This window comes from Trachinotus anak, unplaced genomic scaffold (assembly GCF_046630095.1).
Source record: "Trachinotus anak isolate AG129_WGS33_773 ecotype Australia unplaced genomic scaffold, CSIRO_AGI_Tana_v1 ptg000019l, whole genome shotgun sequence".
Taxonomy (NCBI): Eukaryota; Metazoa; Chordata; class Actinopteri; order Carangiformes; family Carangidae; genus Trachinotus; species Trachinotus anak.
In genome coordinates, this window is record NW_027273870.1 from 14,380,243 (window position 1) to 14,395,528 (window position 15,286).

The 15,286-nt window shown below is 43.4% G+C and overlaps 1 protein-coding gene across 1 annotated transcript; it reads left to right on the plus strand.

Annotated features, from left to right (window-relative positions):
* Positions 1–1,430: 1,430 nt before the first annotated feature.
* Positions 1,431–14,385, plus strand: tmem132a (transmembrane protein 132A). The gene is made up of 13 exons (XM_071503728.1): positions 1,431–1,446; positions 2,001–2,227; positions 2,320–2,532; positions 2,627–2,823; positions 3,634–3,942; positions 4,032–4,289; positions 4,423–4,575; positions 6,430–6,625; positions 6,758–6,901; positions 7,737–7,939; positions 9,449–9,668; positions 9,753–9,944; positions 11,870–14,385. Exons 1-13 carry the CDS (start codon positions 1,431–1,433, stop codon positions 12,776–12,778), a joined length of 3,237 nt encoding a protein of 1,078 aa, XP_071359829.1. The 3' UTR covers positions 12,779–14,385.
* The last annotated feature ends 901 nt before the right edge of the window (positions 14,386–15,286 follow it).

The window sequence follows — 15,286 nt, forward strand, 5'->3', positions numbered from 1 at the left end:
TTCAGAAGAATAATCCTAGAACTTCTTCCGACGGGAAGGAGAATGGTGAAGATAACAAAATAAAACAAAGCCTTCACACTAAAGAAAGTGATGAAAAAAAAAATTCTGGAGCCACCTCTTTAACAAGATCTATGCCAAACTTTAATGAGTTCCCCCATCCATCCACCAAATCTGGTTCAGATCAGGTCAGGACCTCCCTGGTGAAGGTGATAATAATAATCAGACTGATAAGAACTAGAGTCACCCTCTCCTGTTGTTTCCTCCACCAACCAACAAAGTTACAGGAAACATGGTCACAGTCTACTTCCTGAGTTAAAGTGTTGACTAATGACCGGACATGTTTCTGCAGAACATTATGATGTCCCAATGAAGTTGACCTTTGACCTTTTGGATATACATTGTCATCACTTCATTTTCATCTTATGGACATTTGAGTTAAATTTTGTCATGCCACCAGAATGAGACAGACAAACTGAAAACATACTGCCTCTGGTCCTGACTGTCACTGGAGTGGAGACATAATAACAGTGTCAATGGGAGGCTGCAGCCACAGATCTTAGACATGTACCAACATCTGAGGTCATTCAAGTAACTTCAGGTGGATCACTTGTTACCTGGATAAATCACCATGGTAACTGATGCTGAACTCATATTCTGCTCAAGGGCAGGTTAAAGTAATAGTTGTGGTTATTTGATGTGGGGTTGTGTGAGGTAGTCATGTATAGTAAGTATGTTACCTGCAGTAGCTTCAGATCAGTTGTCAGTTTAGAGAAGCAGCAGAAGCAGAGTGATGTGCTGCTGTGCTCATGATCAGCAGAGAAAACATGTTTTAGACACTTTTAAAAGACGCCCACAGAAACAATCCCATATCCGTGTAAATGTTCATTTCATTTAGAATATCTTCAGAGCACTTACAGGTTGTGTTGATGTTGGCTTAAAAGTTTAATTTAATAGTTTGTAAAAATGTGTGTGCAGATGAAGACCTACGATCTGCTGGAAAGCTACAGAGGAGCCCAGTAAATGGGCCTCAAGTGTTTTGTGACGGGATATTCCTTCATTATTATAACAGTATCAGTATCAGTGTGGTACAACTAAAGCACCTTGTTAAGATAAGAGGTTGTTCAAACCTCTTAACCCTGCATCCTGAGGAAATATGGTTGCCTGGTTGAGCGTTTCTACAGGATGTCACATGACTATGTTGCATCAGGTCCCAGGTGATGGCAGATGTCAGCTGGTCTGGTGTGTGGCGTGGCAGGAAAGGACGTTGCATGCAGCTGCTCCTGTGGATTTTGATAACAGGTGGGTCTTCACTGTCCAATTAGATTTCTGTTTTGAGTCACAAGGTGGTTGAGGTCAACATGTTGTCACCTCATTTCTTTAGAGGTCCCAACACATTTAGCAATCAGAGAGAACACATAACAACAGGGGGCATGAGGTATATAGCAGGTAGTATTGACAAGTGACAGTATGTTCCCAAGGAGAACATTTTAAGAAACAAGGCTACATCAAAACCTGGTATCTGTCTGGACCACGTATGGTTAGTGTGTGAAAGGATACAGTTGTAGCACCGTAAACAACTGACATCTATTATCATCCAGCCTCATGTCAGCTGTTTCAGCTCTACAGTATTTTAATACAGCTGAATGAGACCAGTCCAAATGTGTCACTGTGAGCAGCAGCCTGGCTGTTCAACCAGGGATCCAAACATTAACACGCTGTCTCACAAGTCTCCTCATGGAGCGTAACCAACCCTCTGCTCTGCACAGTAATAGTGTCTGATGTGGTTAAGAATCATTAAAACAACAAGAAATTTCACACAAATGTCCCAGACCAGCTGTGATGCCAAAACTCCCACAGGTGTTAAAGATGAGAGTCCAAGTCAACGACATCTCACCTGGGTGCAGGGAGACTTTAACTACAGAAAGCTTCATAATTCTTACATGCCTTGGTCTCTCTCATGCTGGTTCACACCTCCTCCTCTTTTCTTTTTCCTCCCTCAGTCCCTCCATCCCTCCTGCAACCTCCTCTCCCTCTCTCCCTGCCAGTCCACATGTCAGTCGTCCCTCCTCCCTGGCAGTTCCTCCCTCTGTCCCAGGCAGAGCTTGGCCCTCTTTTCTCCAACTCCAGCCCCTTCGCCTTCTCCCAGAGCCTCCTCATGGTGCCCCCACCCAGCTGGGGCCCCAGGCCGGGCCTCCAAGCAGAATTTGGCCCTTACTCAGTTACACAGGTAAGAAGAAAAGTGCAGGTTCAATTTGTAGGTTGGTTGAATGTTTGCTAGTTGTAAAGCTAAGAGCTCCACTCCTCTGTGTCTTTCCACAGCTCGTACCAGAGAGTGTCCTCCCTCTCTCCCCCCCTCTGTCTGCCTCCCTCCTCTCAGAGCATGTGGAGAGAGAGAGGGATGAGGGAGGGCAGGAGAGGTTCAGGGTGAGGACACTGTTCCACAAACAGGGTGACACCAGCACCCAGAGCACCTGTATCACCCTACATGCCTTCAAGGAGACGGAGGAGCACAAAGCCTGGTGTATGACCCAGGTGAGGAGCAGACTCTCTCAGGCTGTCGTGTCTCCTCCCACGCTCGTTCATCTCACCTGTCCCCTCCTCCCGCTTTTCTCTGTTGGTTTCCCAGCCTCCACTGGGGCTGTGCGTGGTAACTCTGACGCTGCCAAGCGACTGGTTCAATGATCAACGTGCTAACCAATCACATCAGGGCTTAGACAACTGGCACAGTAACATCCACCCTCAGAACCGCGTCCCAAGGCGAGAACGGCAGCGGGGCAGATATCACCATGGCCACCGTCAGCGTGTGAATCCTCCTTCATTGAGGTGAGTTATTATTCTGTCACACGTTCACATGTTGAGCTAAGTGAGCTGCCCCATGCACTGTAGATTATTATGTGAATGTGGAAGACGTCCACATTGATGTTTGCTCTGTAGGCTCTGACCTCATCACATAACATGACATCACAGAGCCTACAAATGGATGCTGGGTAAGGGTACAGCAGCTGCAGCATCACATGACAGACAGACAGCAGCAGAGTGGGCACAGCACTGACTGCTTACCTGCACTCATGGCTAAAAGGGTGCGTTGGATTTATGTTGCAGTGAGGGGAGTCTGACATGACTCCCAGATGGCTCCACAGAGAAGCTGTGGAGCTCGACCTCAAGTAGTCCATTACTTCTTTTTCTGCCAGTAGCTGTCCTTAAACACTTTCATCATGGCTGACTGACGTTGTGAACAGAGAGGCAGCTCCTCTGTCAGAAGCTCCCTCACAAGCTCCCTCCTCCCTACTCTCTCATCACGCAGCCATCGGAGTTTGAACCTTGGACAGCTAGCAGCTGTGAAGAGCATCTCTGCATCCAGGACATCAGCAGAATGATGTCATCATAAGATAGCCTACCTAGGACAAAAAACACTAATCATGTTCTAGTAACACAGTGTTAATAGGATTAGTAAGTAATATTATTACTGTTTTAGAAATTGTAATGCCTTATACTACTTGTTACTGGGAAAAGCAACAATATTACAGTAATTAATGAGTAACGAGTTACTGCCCAGCACTAGTAACAGCTGGACTGACTTTCCCCTCATATGACTGACACTGCTGAATTGTGAAATTCTGGAGTAACCTGCAGTGGAATCAGTGACGCACCTCTTCATGACCAGGGAGCAGTCATCAGGCTGAGCCACTCACTATGTCTTTGTGCAGTCACAGTTTGCTGGATCCAGCTAGAAACACCTATACGAGCTCAGGTGAGGGTCAGGAGGAGGTCCAAGTGTGACAGACAGACAAGTGTGTTTGATGCTATGGATCCTTGTTTTTTGTCTTCCTTCAGATACCATCCAGCTGTTGATGGGGATACTCCAGGGGCTCTCAGATCTCTGAGGGGCCCCATGAAAAACCAAATACAGCTTTACTACTCCTCCTTTGACACCACAGCAGGGTACGTTACAGAGAGTGTGATAACTTGTAGAGACGTCTCTCTCTGACTTCTTTCAACATCTGTCAATCTCCTCTCGAACATCCATCCAGATGTGTGGAGGACAGAGTGGCTCAGTCCCAGAGGCAGCTCTTCCATATCAGAGCGGTGACACTGAGAGAGGAGGAGGAGAGGGAAAGAGATAGGACAAAAGAGGAAGAGGCCTGCTTGAATGGGCAGGAAGTGGAGGAGCTTGGCTTGGACTCCCATGTCGTGATTCGCTACCACCGGGGCCCGGTGCTGATTGGACAGCCAATCAGGGTGTCTGTGAGTCTGAGAGCCAACTTCAGCGCTGAGTTTGTTGTCATAAGGTAAGTACACAATGATGTCAGGACAAGCCTGTCAAGCCAAGTCTGCCACAAACTCTGTAGCTTTACATGGTGTGTGTGTGTGTGTGTGTGTGTGTCTGTCTGTCTGTCTGTCTGTCTGTCTGTCTGTCTTCAGGTTGAAGGTGAAGAAGGGCTTGGTGGCAATGGTGGCCCAGAGAACTCTGACCTCTGACCTGTGGGCAGTGACCCTGGAGAGAAGCCAAGGCTCCAAACATGACGTGGTGTCCATCCTGTGCCACAAACACAACACACTCAAGCACACACACAAGTAGGCCAAGTTTAATTCCTCCTCAGTTTGTTTAGTGGATGAGGCACAGAGTGAGCCCTTTAGGTCTAGTGAGCCTCCAACCACAGTGACAGCTGATACACACTGAAGGCCGAGTAAGCATCCACTTTGGTCCATGCATTGTAAATGTCACCATCCGCCCACATCTATGTCTGCGTCACGTAACAACCCACTGTGACCTCACCCATTGGTTTGTGAGCTGCCGTTTTGAAGCATCAAATTTGTAATTTGTCTGTCGCCATCATGGTTTTTTGAAACCAAAAGAAACCATGTTTGAAGGAGAAGTCGGAGCTGAGGATGAATGAGGAGTGGATCTGACCTACTCTGTACTCTATCCTGATTGTCAGGCAGGTAAGAGTATACAAAATGACTGAAGGACACTCCCACAAGAGACTAATTGTCTCACACCTGGGCACACAAGATGTGTGGGGCAATATCTATTTAAGATGATGGTATGAACTGTTTAATACACCTCAGACGAAGGTCTAGAGAGGGCAAAACGAAGAATCCAAAAAGAATCCACTGTCCAAACAAAGCCTTTATAGTATTATTAATTTAAACAATCAGCAAACAAAGTAACAAAGGGATCATGTTTCCTGCTGCCTCTCTCTGATAAAAAACCATCGGCCCACCCAGGTGCATGCTGGTCCTAAACTAGTCTACCTACCTAACCTCATGTGCCCATAGCATTACCCAAATAAACAAAACACTAGTTAAATATAACTTACTATGCTAGATAAGCAGATAATATAAAGAAACTAATGACTGACAAAAGAGATTAAAGTCCAAATGATTAAACAAATTGATTAAAGTAATCCATGATGCAAATGTAATTTCTTTAATTTTTTTGCAAATGCCCCTACTGCCCCCGAAAAGATGCTGCCCATGTTGCCCATATCTATATCTGCTGTTGGAGAAGTCTCCTCCTCTCCACAACAAACAGACAAGCTGATTATTACCTATAGAAACGAAGAAGTTTCACGTTTCTCTGATAAGTTCAAGACATGTTTTTAAACTATTTAAAAATCCTCTGCTATGATTAATATTTTGTTTAATGTGGTTTTCCCAAATAAAAAATGGGGAAAAAATCAAAAACTGGGTCTGTGGGCACATCTACATTTACTTCCTCATTCAAAAATGAATCAGGCCTTGTGCCCCGTCCACCACCTGCTTGCTCCAGGTCTCCAGGTGAAAGAACAGAGAGTATCAAGATTGTTAGAGCAGGAAACATCAGAGCGACTCAGCCACATGTTGGAGCCTCAGTCAGACCCAGACTCAGATGAGGAGTCTGTTGAGACCAGAATCAGAAACTAGCAAACATATCAGAACATCTTTTATTTGTTTATGTTGTTTGTTAGCTTGTAACTGGCAGTGGCTGACACAGTGTTAGTGTTAGTGTTAGGATTGGTTCCTTATCTTATATGAATAATGAATCCATGACTGTCTGAATCTGTTTTTATGAGACTGTCATTGGTTCACTGCAGTTCAAGGTGGAAATACTCAGTCATGGTGTATGTGCTCACGCATCATATGTCTTGTATGTATTTGTATTTTATAAAAACATCAGTGGACAATAATAAGCTGAAACACCTGATCTTCATCAGAGGTTTTTAAAGTCCAGATGTGAGGTCACTAAAATCCTTCATCAAATCATTCATTGTTCAAACATATTGTTGAAAACCCTGAGATCTAAAAAATGTGGCATTGACTGCTTCAGCCAGACAACCAAAACACTGATGCATGAGTAAAGGACATATGACACCATTGACAGACAGCCAAATTAATTGATTGATTGATTGATTGATGGCTTGGTCTCTGATCTTTGTCGTCCCGCAGTCCCACTCTCCTCCAACAGGTGGTGTGTCTGTCAGTTGACGGTCTGAGGCGGAGTTTCGGTGTTGCCATGACAGTGATGGCTAACTGGTGGTTGGAGTACTCTGGGCATAGTAACCCTTCTCTGCCACAAGGGGCAGCAGTGAGCATCTTCTCGTTCACTGATCGACACATCTTTGGCATCGCTCCCATCACAGAGGTACATCATTCATTCATTCAGTCATTCATTCCCAAAGCAAAGGTTAAAATCTTTATGGTCTTAACAGGTCCATCTACTGTGGTCTGTTTAAATGTGATTTGGATTGTGTCTTTTCTGGTTGTCTGTCCTCAGAGCAACATGATCATCAACACAGCCATACTGACAAACCAGCCAGTGTCACTTCCTGTCATTGTTCTGGCTATAAGTCGTGATGGGAAGGTGTCAGATGTCACCTCTACTGTCACATGTCACTCAACCAATGAGGACACTATCAAGGTCCTACACACACTCCCACACACTTAATTCAGCCTGACAAATACAGGTACATTGGCAGCAGCCCTCTACTTTAGAAGAAAAACTTCTGCCAACTACAAGCAAATGACCACATCAGTACTCTGCAAGCAGCCAATCAAACAGCAGTGTGGCAACAGACAAGCTGTGTTCTAATTGATGAGCTACCTCCTTCAGAACTGATGTCACAGCGGCACAACTAGACTGTTCCATTTCAAAGTCCCCTTAAAATGCATCCTTCTATTCTATTCCAACATATCTATGATTAATTGCACACATATAATGAAAATAATATGGCAGCAAATACTGACAGAGAGCCAGAGGATTACACTGTTAAATGTCAGTATTGGGTTTCAGCTGAGTTCAACAGCTAATGGTACAAGTGTTAAAACCAAGGCCTTAAAACCTCAAGTTTTAAGTGAAATTCCACTGTAAACCAGCCTTTGTGTTCTACGATAGCACACATCCTATGAAGGATGTGGCCCCCGAATTGGGACACAGCTATAGTCAGCCTGGGCTTCAGCTGTAGAATATTCACCAGCTACTCTGACTGTGTCTGTCTGCTGCTGTATGATAGTGTCTTCTTACAGCTGTTTCTCTGAAAACAGCTGCTTCTGCTTTGTGCTGATAATACATAGTATTTAACCCAATGTTAATACCAATACACTGATTGATGCACCTTTAAATTAGTGACATTGTAACACAACTTAATGAAACCACCTACTCTACTGTTTTTTTTTTTTACTTGATACAAATTCTCCTCTAATCATCACTGAAGTCTTTTCCACTTGTCATCTGTCTGTTTTCATCCTAACCTCAGGTGTCCAGTGATTGCTCCACCCTCTTCGTTGACGGCAGTGAATCAGGGTTGGGCAATACCTGTGCGGTGGTCGAGTTTCAACTGGGCGTGCTCACTGGCTCTGTGTGTCTGGAGGTGTGGGCTCCATCGGTGCCCCTCCGAGTGTCATTGGCAGACCCCATTCTCAATGCCATCAGTGGCTGGAACCACTTCACAGAGAATGGGTACAAAACCACCCCAATGTGTCTTCACTTTGCTGTGATTAATCAGTTCAGTTACAAGCCTTTATCTGTGTGTTTCTCTCCACTGGAGACTCAAAAATTACCTTTTAACCAAACTGTTTCCTGTAAGTAGTTCATTCAGGATATGCTCAGCCTTGCACTGTAAAAACCACACTAGACAGTCAACCCTAATAGACCACAGTGTTAGCTGGAACAGTGTGAGGGATTTGTAGTGTCTTCCCAAAACCCAAATACACTCCTCCCTTCAGTGCTCCTTCAGAAGCTCCACCCCCAAATTTCATGGGCACACTTGCTAAGGCAATGACACCAGGGTATAACACATAGCGTCCTCTTTCTCACAGCTGGAGCAAAACAAACCTTATAATATAAAACATCATCAAACCATTGACAAGCACACAAACTCAACACCCAAAACACAACTGAGTAAAAACTAGAGAGTTAGTGACGGGAGAGAGGACTGTAGGTTTGTAACTAAGGTAAAAATGAAGGTAACGTTACCCAAAATAGCATTAAAACCACTGTGCTAGCAAACTTGTGTTTCTAGGTCTTTGTGGCTATAAAATGTTGTATGTTGTAAGGACAAATACCTGAAAACAGAGCTAACAACCTGACAGCAAACATGCTGCTAAGATAACATGCAGAGAGGATGAGACGTTTCCCAGGGCCAGCACACTAGCTGCAGACAGAGATACACAACTCTCCTGCTAACATCAAGTAAACTAGACATCCATTGAATAAACTAATTACCAGACACACAAATGTAGCATCATTATCTGCTTGCTAACTAATCAGCTGATGTTCGCTACCTGTTCAGTCTACTCCTGAATATCTAAATTTTATATATCTGAATATCTCCTGTACAACATTGACAGTCAGAGTCTCTGTGTTGTGTAGAAGATGATGTTGAACCAACAGCTGGCAGTTGACTGGTTGACAGACAGCTCCGATGTCGATTCACGAACTTTTATTGCTTACATCTGGAGGTACAAACACAGTCTCAATAAAACTATTCAGTCTAAAAGAAAATCACCATCAAAGGAAACTTAAAATACTAATATTTACAGATTTACATTCAGAGTCACACACTCACCTGAGGGTCTGGTCTGACATGTTCCCCCAATAATGGACTTTATATAGTGCCATCGTTACCTTGGACTTTGTAGCACTAAATATAATAACAATAAATAAATAAATAAATAAAAATAACATAAATATGTACATTATAAGAATAAAATTACTGACAAAATTTCATTATATAGTATAAGATCTTGCTATTAGACAGAGAAATCATCTAAATCTTAAATCATGTATTTAATGTTATGTTAATGCTAAAGCCATTTGTTACATATCACACATTAGCAAACAGGACAGAACAGTACTCACCTGCTGGCTCTGTAAAACAGCTAAGCTAATGTCACTACCTGTCAAGAGGAAACAAAGCAACCTGACTCCTGACTCCTCAGGTGTGTCCTGTGTGTCCTGACTCCTCAGGTGTGTGCCGGTGTATCAGCGCTCCTTGGTCCAGGTCCTGACTCAGTTCACAGCTCAGGACTCCCGCAGAAGAACCATACATCTCTTAGGCTCATCTGACTGGTTCGTTGATGTGACAGAGCTAGTCCATGACTGGCTGAGAGTAGAGGACCCAAAAGTGGCCTCCCTTGGCACCCAGAACAACGTGATTGGTTTACAGCCAGGAAAGACATCACTCCATGTACGTGATACTTGTACATTAGTTGGAGATTGGACTTCTATCACTGAGCATCATCAAAATCATCATCATCTTTCTCTCTCTCAGGTCGTCTCTGAGCAGTGGGATGGTGTCCTGGGCAGGTGTGATATCACTGTGACCTCTGACCCCGTTACCCCAGCAGACCTGTCAGTACAGGTGGTCAGCGGGCTTGGCATGTCAGTCACGGGAAGCCCCGCCCACCCCTCTATTGTCACCACAACAGTGACAGCCTACAACATCCTGTACAACCACCACCAGGTGAGAGAATGGATGCATGTTCCTCATAAACTGCAGCCACTGTCCATTCGCTGATGAAGCAGCTGTTCAGGTGATGGGTATGGTCAGCTTGAGGTATGCTGCCATTAAAGGGCAGTTTAAATTATTCACTATGATGGCTGAAGCTGTAAATAACTCATGATCTACTGAACAATTACATCAGTGCAACAGCTAAAGCAGGATATATACTAGGGCTGCAGATTTTAGTAATCGACTATTCTACTGATTATTCCATCAATTAATCAATTAATCAGATAAGAACTACTTTTGTCTTATTAAAGAATAAGACATAAGAAAACAATAGATTATATGAAAAATATATAGAATATAGAAAACATAAAAAAGAGAGAAGAACACAGGTCAATTGAAATGCACAACTAAATGGTTTCTTTTAAAGAAAAATCAACATTTTTTTGTTAAATTGCTACAACACTATCTGTCAAAATTCAACCCAGCTCTACTATACTAGGACTTTTCTTCATTTGTGATTTTGGGTGAAATGTCTCCAAAAGTACAGGATGGATGTTCCTGAAAATTTGCAACAGACATTTGTGTTACCAGAGGATGAATCCTGACCTTTGCTGTAGCACTATTAGCCTGTCAAAGTTTTGGTTTATCCAGTGAATTGTTTTGGTGTCTACATGATGATTTCACACGTGGCATTCACGTTCCCCACAGGTTTAAAAAAGTTTAGTGATTCTCTGTCTTTATGTTAGCTGCATCACAGGGTCAAAAGTGGCATTAATTCAGTTACTGAAGAGTAGCTTCCACTGTAGTCATCCAGAACAGCTATAAACACTTTTCCCTTATGATGTAGTCAGATCACACACACAACGACCTTTCAAACACCTGTCAGTAAAACTCAACATTTCCTGTGAATGTCACCCACCAAATAAAAAAAGAGAGGGATCATGACTTCTTAGCAAGCATCAACCTCCAGAGCTGAAACATGAAGGTGAGCATGAACTGATGAACCAAAACCTGCAGTTCTTCTAATAACCACTAGAATCTGGCTCCAACAGTGAGTCAATCCCCAAAGACTCCTATGTTAAAATGTCCAACCAACTTTACAGCAGAAATAAACATGTTTACAGCCTAGTGCAAAAAAGAACTGTTTTGGTTTCTATAACTCATTTCCTCCTTCATGACAACTGTATGAGGGTTGAATTTTTATTTAATTTACCTGTTTACATTTTATTAAGGACTAAACTTATGTAGATTGAGGGCGTGGCGTCTTTGAGTGACAGATGGGTGAGTGCATGCTTGCCAGAAACCAGCATGCACCAAACTCTCAGCTCCACACCTGCCCCACTTCTATGACCATATTTTGATTATCTGGGAGTTAGGGGTGGAGTCAGGCACTGCCAAGATGGTGACGGTGGAGCAGCTCACTCTGAGCTTCAAAACTGCTCTTCAGAAACCTGTGGGTGAAGTCACAGATATCTTTCTGTACAGTCAATGCTTTTTAGCCATTTGAAGGTTTTTAATGACAAATATCTATGTATAAAGTATTGGGTTTCATTCGCTGTAGCTTCACGCTGAGCAAAAAAATTGCAAAGTCGAATTAAGGACTGTATTCATGTGAAGGCAGCAAATGTGTTGGCACAAGAGTGGTAAGTATAACACCACTCACACTGTCACACTGATGAATTAGAGCTGTAGATATAGGCATTATATTTAACGAATCAAGACAACAGGTAAACATTGAGTTTGCATTAACAGCAAATTAAAACTGTAGCAGATCTAAAAAGATAAAGGCTTTAGGCTAAAATAAGGAGAAACTGACTGGTAAACCGGTTGGTTGAGGTGCTGTCTGAGAATGTGACTGAAAACTGTCTAACTTGTAAATGAACCTGTGGAACAGATAAAAGGACATTGAATTGTGAGGTTCTGTTGTGTCTCTGCAGGAGGCATCCATCAGTGTCTGGCTTCAGTTCAGCGACGACACTGCCTCCCTCCTCTCCTCCTTCAGCAACCTTCCCTTCTTCCTGCGTCTCTCCTCACTGGCTGAAACTGTGGTTGTAGTGACGCCCAGCCTCAGCCAACGCATCTTTGCCCAGGGAGATGGAGGTGGACCTTTACTGCAAGCAGAACTTCTGGTTTCGACCTGCACTGACCAACCAATCACCTCCAACTTTATTAGTGAAGGCAACAGGGATTGGACGGACAGTGGAGGAGGGGGAGGTGGAACCAGGAGGCTGGCAAGGGGATCTGGTTGGATAAGAGTTAACCTAGACCTGGACTTCCTGCAGCCAGGAGGGAACAAGGACGAGGAGTTTGAGTTTGACATTTCAGACACGCTGGTTGAATCAGACATGGACATCTATACATCAAACTTTGACGAGGACAACAGTGGGAATGTGAGCAGTGACTACTATGACAAAGTGAGCAGGAGGGTGACCAACAGAAAGTGGAGTGAGGTGGGGAATGGAGGAATGGTCAGTCGGAACAATCTGGAAAGAGCCGTGCTGATGCCGAGCCAGGAGGACGGCTCTGTGTACTTCTCTCCAAGCCAGGAAAGGGAAGTAGAGAGGGAGGATGACGACAATGACAATGGGCAGGGAGCTCGGGAGCTGGAGGTTGGTGTGGGTGCTGTCCTCTCTCTGCTCTGTCTCTCTGCTGTCCTCTTCCTGGCAAACTGTCTGCCCTGTGCCCTGCGAGACAGGAGGAGGGGCAGAGGGCAGAGGAGGAGGGTGGATGGAGAACTAGAGGGAAGCACAAGAGAAGAAGAGGAGAGGAAGAAGACAGAAGGTGAGGACGAGATACAGCTTCAGGAGAACAAAGAGGATGTTAAAGAAGTAGAGATAATTTGCTGAGACATTCACAAGCCTTAGTCTGACTCAACAACCACAAGGAACAAGAAGATGCTGGTTCTGACATGAGCATCAGGAGGTGATGAACTGAAACTGTGGGAGTCTAAACGATTCTCTGCAGTCGAACCAGTTGCTGTGAACCTTCGCTCTCCCATTCACCTTGTTTGAAGACCATGTGAGTGATGATACAAGAAGGCCTTTTCCTGTCCCAATGTTTTAGCTCCTGCAGGCTCACAGGTCAGACCTAACCTTTCTTCAACAGGGCCAATAGAATCAGAACAGTGACATCACATTGTCACACTGCACTTTAATCTGTAAATTCCACGTCACGTCCTCTGAGCCGAGGTCATAACATGTGTGTCATTTGGATTCTGGGATCCAGTTCAAACACACCTATAAGCCCATTTTGCAGCCGAAATTACATTTTCACAAACTGATGCATTTTTTTGTGTTTGGCTATGGACATGATAAGACCTTTTATTCGTTCTGTTTCCTGAGTAGGCACATGGGCAAGTTATTCACCCTTTAAACCTTTTTGGTGCAGACCAATCAGGGACCAGCATCACCACAACCTGCTCTCAGCTCGCTGATTTGGGAGAGACTACGATAAAATAAAGACCTTTTAACAATATTGAAACTGAACTTGGACTGCAGCAAATGACAAGTGGAAGGTCTACTGTCCATCATCCTCTCTGGAAAGAGTTACAGACCACAGCAAACAGCCTCAACAGTGTCAGTATATCGGGGCTGGCTCTAACCTTGGCTGCACCTTCAACACGATCTGAAACAGGGATAAATTCAGCACAACAATGCCACCACTGTAAATACTGTGAGAAAAAGAACCCAGCTTCTAACAGAGACTGAGAGTAATAACTCTGACGATGCCACAGAATTTAGAGTTACAGTTGAGGTGTCTCAGTAGCCAGTCCACCCGGTTCTCATTCGGTCTTTATTTATTCTCTATTCATTCCATTAGGTCTTTATTCAGTTCTTCCATCATTCCATTTTCTGCTGCTTATCCAAAGTTGTATTGTGCTGGACACACTTCAAGCAAAGCATGTTCTAAGTGTACCCCCCTGGGCCTCCTATATCAATCATCAATCAAGGTCCTTATTCAATCCACCAGGTCTTAATTCCGTCCACAAAGTCCTTATTTAGTCCAGCAGGTGTTCATTTAGTCCACCAGTTCCTGATTCAGTCCACCATGTTTTCATTTAGTCATACATGTCCTTATTTGGTCCACCAGGTCCTCATTCAGTCCACCAGTTCTTCATTCAATCCACAAGGTCCTTATTTCGTCCACCACGTTCATATTTATTCACATCAGTAAGTCTGAAAACAGCTTGATTGCTATTAACTTTACTAAGTTAGAACTTAACAGAGGGAGATTTAAGTGAAGATGAAATGGATAAATCACATTTGTCCCTATGAGAGCAGCCAGCAGTGTAAATATGTTGAATCATGACTTTGTATTTAGAAACTACATGTTTAACTATAAACCTGAATCTTTACTTGTCTCTCTCTGTTATTTCGTCAGTTGTCTTTAACAACATCTGGTTTGAAATCAGTGTGTTTGAAATAAAGTGTGTTGTATGAAGCTTTCTATTTTACGGCTGCTCCTGATTTGTGATGAGGAAAGATTGATGGAGCTGTTGAACTGGAAAGAAGAAGCAGGCACGGGTGAACAGTGTGGAGAACACACTGCTGCGGGGATATCACTGTAAAAATGGGTTTGTCAGTATTTACTTTTAAAGCAAGGGTAGAAGAACTCCTCACACCCTTATCTGATCTAAACGTTCCAACACAACAATGAAAATACTCCAAGACAAGTAAAGCATCTGCATGAAAAGTCCTGCTTAAGTAAAGGAATGGAGTAACTGGAGTATTTCCAGCAAAATGTCCTTGAAGCTAATGTAAAAGTAGCTTAAAAAAGTAGTAAAGGTTAAATGGCCCCTTTCACAGTGTTACATACATAGCACAAAAACAGCTCTAGTTAAGGTCACCAATGATCTCCATATACTTGTCTTACTAGATCTTAGTGCTGATACCATTGATCACAAGACCCTAGAACATGTCGTTGGCATTAAAGGAAGCACACTGGTTTTAGTCAGACTTATCAGATAGATTCCAGTTTGTTCATGTTAATAATGACTCTCCTATGAACACAATAGTTAGTCATGGGGTTCCACAAGGTTCTGTGCTAGGACTTTTCACCATGTATGTGATTCCTTTAGGCAATATTATCAGGAAGTACCAGATAAATTTTCATTGTTATGCAGATGACACCCAGCTGTATTTATCTATGAAGCCAGGTGAGACTAGCCTGGCGGTCAACCTTCAGGCATGTCTTAAGGACATAAAGACCTGGATGACCAACATTTTTTTACTTCTAAATTCAGAAAAAACTGAAGTTATTGTACTTAGCCCTGAACTCCACAGTTCATTCCTATCATTGCTGCTGCTATTATTACAAATGTTTTACATATATATATATATATATATATATATATA

Excerpts from the sequence above, each read along its gene's own strand:
- tmem132a (XM_071503728.1), top strand. Across the intron at positions 2,533-2,626 it reads AAGCCTGGTGTATGACCCAG|CCTCCACTGGGGCTGTGCGT; the intron begins GTGAGGAGCAGA and ends TTGGTTTCCCAG. Across the intron at positions 6,626-6,757 it reads GCATCGCTCCCATCACAGAG|AGCAACATGATCATCAACAC; the intron begins GTACATCATTCA and ends GTCTGTCCTCAG.